The following is a 5,239-nucleotide window of genomic DNA, read 5'->3' as shown; positions in this document are numbered from 1 at the left end:
GAAATTAAGGTTTCTTTTTTATATATATTTAAAGATAGTATCAAATAAAATACAAGATTGGTGCAAGACCAAAATAATACAAGTGATCTATACCTGATAGATCGAATACTTAAAGTTGTGAAGTATTTTTTTTAATTAAATCGAGAGTATAACATCAAGTTTACCAAAATTGTTAAAGTTATTTTAGCCAAGGAAATACTTCACAACCTTAAGAAGTACTTAAACAATAGGGTCCTCACAAGCGCGAATCCACGCTTCTGCAACAATACAATATCCACGACAGACCATTTCATATTTTCCACCACTTCCTTCCCTTTCCTTTTGCCATTGTCTGACCAGTGCGGCTACACATTCGACCTCGTCCTCGGCCGATGTGACACTAGTCCTTGCCGCGCACTTAAGTACCATTTTCATCATCTTCAACATCTTACGATTGTTGTTGTTGTTCGTCCTAAACATGTTGCCACACCGTTGGGTACACTGGCTGATAATGTGCAAAACTAGATTGTGACTATGGAATTTGCCACAATGGTGGTGCCATTGGAGCGATGCTACTTGTTTAATCTCATGCATATGAAGACGACATTGGGGGATGGTATGTTGAGTAGCGCTTCAAAATCAACATCATAGGGGACTCGAGAGAAAGATGGTTGTGTTTGTCTATGGTATGTTTTTTTGGCATGTTGAGAGAATGATGAGGAAAGAATGTATCAAAATTTGAAAGAAATGTAGTGAAATATGTTTCAATAAGAAAATTTTAAAAAAAACCAAAAATCTAACCGTTTGGAATTCAAAATTTCGACATGGTGCGTTCACCACGTTCAATGACCGAATAAACGTTTGGACAAAAGAGGCCACACCCACTCTAGTTATAGCGTTCAAATGTGGGAGTGCGTCGGACGAGGTGTGGACGTGCCTATAACAAACAGCCTAGGTTAATTTGTTTTGTCATTGTTTAATAATTATGTCTATTGTTTCTATCAAACAGTTAACACATCTATTTTTATTATCTATATGATCGTTTTCTATTCATTATCATAACGTAGAGCCTACCAGACTAATTAAATTATGACACACATAAGAATAGCTACTGCTAAAATTATATATATATATATATTACCAACAAATCAAAGACAAGTGATAAAAGAATATATATGTTAAGATTACGACACAATGCTAAACAAATCAATATTCAAGAAATCATGCAACCATTAGTCATAGATGATGAACAAAGAGTAAGAGTATGAAGAAGCACAATGTACTAATGTGCATAAAACAACTAGAAAGCTAAGAAAATCAATATTTGAATGCCTTAAATCTCTCGAGCAACCTTATGATCTTCAAAAATGTAAAAGCTGCTTGAAAATCCTCAAAGAACCATAAATTCGACTGTCAAAAAATATATTATGAAGGTAAGGTTTTCGTTATCTAGCTATCTATAGAGTTTTACAAAAGTCTTGTTGAACCTACCTATAGTTGTGTCGTAACTTCATATGTTGAGGCGCAACATCCTCCAAATTTATATTTTCCTCTCTCCCTGATTTGCGACCCTTCAACCCACTTTGCTGACCTTGTAGTTGTGGCGCAACTTTGAGGTGTTACATCTCAACTTCCCGCCTGTTTGCTAAAATCTCGCGTTTCTTAAATTCATCTAATCACTTCACAAATTCCATCAATAAGCTTGCTTGAACCATCCTTGTGTTTTTTAAAGCTAATTCTATCAATACTTCATGTCATAAACTTTGAATCACAAACAATACCATAAAAGAATCGAATATACATAGAAATTTACTCAAAATTAACTATAAAACGACAGTAAATGATGTGTAAAATATGTATATAAATGGACACATCATGCCTACAGCGTTTGCATCGAAATTTCTCCACGACTTCCCTATAGTCGTCGGCTTAATAATTCTTTTAAGAAATGTAATAACAAATAATAAATCTAATAATCTTCGTTACTTCGTTCGTTTAGAACTTAGGCCTAAGAGAGGGAAACCCACATAAAGCAAACTTTGAACAATTCTCTCCATAATAAATCCTGCAATTTATTGTCTGAGAACTTCACACCCAAAAAACTCTATATATACAACCCCTAAGATCATTTACATTCACACAATTCTCTAATTCCCAAACCCTGTGTTCTAACACACATTCAGTTACACACAAACTCAACAATCGATAATGGGAACAACACAGTCGCATGTTGAACACAATACAAAAGGTGAAGGATCTTTTGCCGTTCAGAAAAAAGTAGGTGAAGGATCTTCTGCCGTTAAAACAAAACAGGTGAATGGTCCTCTGCCGTTAAAAAAAAAAACAGGTGAAGGATCTTATGCTGTTAAAAAAAAAACAGGTGAAGGATCTTATGCCGTTAAAAAAAAAACAGGTGAAGGATCTTATGCTGTTAAAAAAAAAACAGGTGAAGGATCTTATGCCGTTAAAAAAAAAACAGGTGAAGGATCTTCTGCAAAAAAATATAAAGGACCTTCTATTGGAATTGATCTGGGAACAGTATACTCGTGTGTTGGCGTTTGGAAGCATAATCGGGTGGAGATAATAGCTAATGATCAGGGTAACAGAACCACCCCTTCGTTTGTCGCTTTTACAGATTCCAAGCGTCTCATTGGAGATGCCGCTATCAATCAGATTGCCATGAACCCTACTAACACCGTTTTTGGTAAGTTAAGTAACTAAATGTTGATGCTTTTAATGATTTATAAGATATATAAGTTTTTTGTTTGAGTTGCACTAGTATGTTTGGTTTTAATTCAAGCTTATGCTTAATGAAACAGATGCAAAACGTCTTATTGGTCGAAGATATAGTGATTCTTCAGTTCAAAGTGATATCAAGTTGTGGCCTTTTAAGGTCACTCCAGGTCCTGCTGATGAACCCATGATTTCTGTCAATTACAAAGGTGAGGAGAAGCAGTTTGCAGCCGAAGAAATTTGCTCCATGGTTCTTATCAAAATGAAGGAGATTGCAGAAGCTTTCCTTGGGTCGACTGTCAAAAATGCTGTAATCACTGTTCCCGCTTACTTCAATGACTCTCAAAGGCAAGCCACCAAGGACGCGGGTGTGATTTCTGGTCTTAATGTGATGCGTATTATTAATGAGCCGACTGCTGCTGCAATTGCTTATGGTCTTGACAAGAAGGCTGGCAGTGTTGGGGAGAAGAATGTTCTGATCTTTGACCTTGGTGGCGGTACTTTCGATGTCTCTCTTTTGAGTATCGAAGAGAGTATATTTGAGGTTATTTCGACTGCTGGTGATTCTCATCTTGGTGGTGTGGATTTTGATGACAGACTGCTGAACCATTTTGTAAAAGAATTCAAGAGAAAGCATAAGAAGGATATCACAGGCAACCTAAGAGCATTGACAAGGTTGAGGACTTCTTGTGAAAGGGCAAAGAGGACATTGTCATCCACTGCTCAAACAACCATTGAGATTGATTCACTGTATGAAGGTGTCGACTTTTACTCCTCCATTACTCGTGCTAGGTTTGAGGAGCTGAATATGGATCTGTTCAGGAAGTGTATGGAGCCTGTTGAGAAGTGTCTTTTGGATGCCAATATGGATAATAGCAGTGTTGATGATGTGGTTCTAGTCGGTGGATCAACCAGAATCCCCAAAGTGCAACAGCTACTCCAAGATTTCTTCAATGGAAAAGAGCTCTGCAAGAGCATTAACCCCGATGAGGCTGTTGCATACGGTGCTGCAGCTCAAGCTGCAATCTTGAGTCGGGAGAGTAATGAAAATGTTCCAGATTTCCTACTTTTGGATGTTACACCTCTATCACTAGGAATTGAAACAGCTGGAGGTATAATGAGTATTCTCATTCCAAGGAACAGTACCATCCCGACAAAGAACGAGCATGTGTTTACTACCCTCGTCGACAATCAGCCAAATGTCTTCATTCAGGTATATGAAGGTGAAAGAACAAGAACCCAAGACAATAACTTGTTGGGCACGTTTGTGCTTTCCGGAATCCCACCTGCACCAAAAGGTAAACCACAGATCACAGTCTCCTTTGACATTGATGCCGATAGTATTCTAAATGTCTCAGCTGAAGAGAAAACGACAGGCCAGAAAAATGGGATCACTATCACCAACGACAAGGGAAGGCTTTCAAGGGAGCAAATTCAGAAGATGGTTCAAGAGGCTGAGAAGTACAAGGCAGAGGATGAAGAGCATAAGAAGAAGGTGGAGTCTAAGAATGCATTGGAGAACTATGCATACAACATGAGGATTACCATCAAGGATGAGAAGCTAAGCCCAGCTGAGAAGAAAATGATTAATGATGCGATTGATGGAGCCATCTCTTGGTTGGATTTCAACCAGCTTGCTGAGGCTGATGAGTTTGTTTACAAGGTGAAAGAGCTCGAGAATATCTGCAACCCGATCATAGCCAAAATGTATCAAAGAGGATATCTGCAACCCGATCATGGCCAAAATGTATCAAGGTCGACGGACGAGGATATTCCTGCAGGTGGGTCAATTGTCGAGGAGATATTCCTGCCGGTGGGTGGCGCTGGCCCCAAGATTGAGGAAGTCGATTAAGTTTTTTAATCTTTACTATTTTGCGTATCCACTCATAATGTTTGTTTAGTTTGTGTTGTTTGGCTGGTATTCCCCTGGTATCTATTTTTATATATGCAAGTATCTAATTGTTTTAATTAGTCATTGTGTGGTTTCGTAAATTCTAGCAGTCATATAATCAAGACCATAAATTCTTAACATCCATCCAAGACAAAATCAGGTGTGATAATATTACTGCAATAAGCCAATTGTTCTGATGGTCTATGCTCATTTAGCTGAAAACTTCCAAACGGGCCACCACAAAGACTTTTGAACTTATGCAGATTTTTTTAAGCACGATACAAGTTCCTTTTGGTTGGTAAGAAATAGCCCCCACAAAGTGTTTATTATGCTTCTTTTGAACAGTGGCAAAAATTAGACTATCATCTAAACCATCCTGACTTCATTTGTTAACATTCTCACAAAAAGTTGATTTTTATTTTGTCAAGATTTGTTTGAATTCAGTAATGATAACAGTCAGAAGAAAATGTACGTATTAAATCTTTATAATATAAGAACAACTTTGGGATAAGTGGTTAATACCCTTGCCTCTGGAGATAGAGGTCAAGGGTTTATCCTAAAGTCAAAGTTGATATAGGTATCGATAAATAATCTCTAGAGATCAACTGGTAGAGCTTGTTGATCAATTCAATAAGG

At 37.5% G+C, this 5,239-nt stretch overlaps 1 protein-coding gene across 1 annotated transcript; it reads left to right on the top strand.

The window, feature by feature from the left end:
• Nucleotides 1–2,643: 2,643 nt before the first annotated feature.
• LOC122591064 (heat shock cognate 70 kDa protein 2-like) lies at nucleotides 2,644–4,564 on the top strand. Its single transcript, XM_043763260.1, has 3 exons — nucleotides 2,644–2,683; nucleotides 2,799–4,451; nucleotides 4,494–4,564. The coding sequence occupies exons 1-3, from the start codon at nucleotides 2,659–2,661 to the stop codon at nucleotides 4,562–4,564; spliced, it is 1,749 nt and encodes a 582-aa protein (XP_043619195.1). The 5' UTR covers nucleotides 2,644–2,658.
• The last annotated feature ends 675 nt before the right edge of the window (nucleotides 4,565–5,239 follow it).

Source organism: Erigeron canadensis, chromosome 3 (assembly GCF_010389155.1).
Source record: "Erigeron canadensis isolate Cc75 chromosome 3, C_canadensis_v1, whole genome shotgun sequence".
Taxonomy (NCBI): Eukaryota; Viridiplantae; Streptophyta; class Magnoliopsida; order Asterales; family Asteraceae; genus Erigeron; species Erigeron canadensis.
This window is presented reverse-complemented; position numbering and strand designations above follow the sequence as displayed.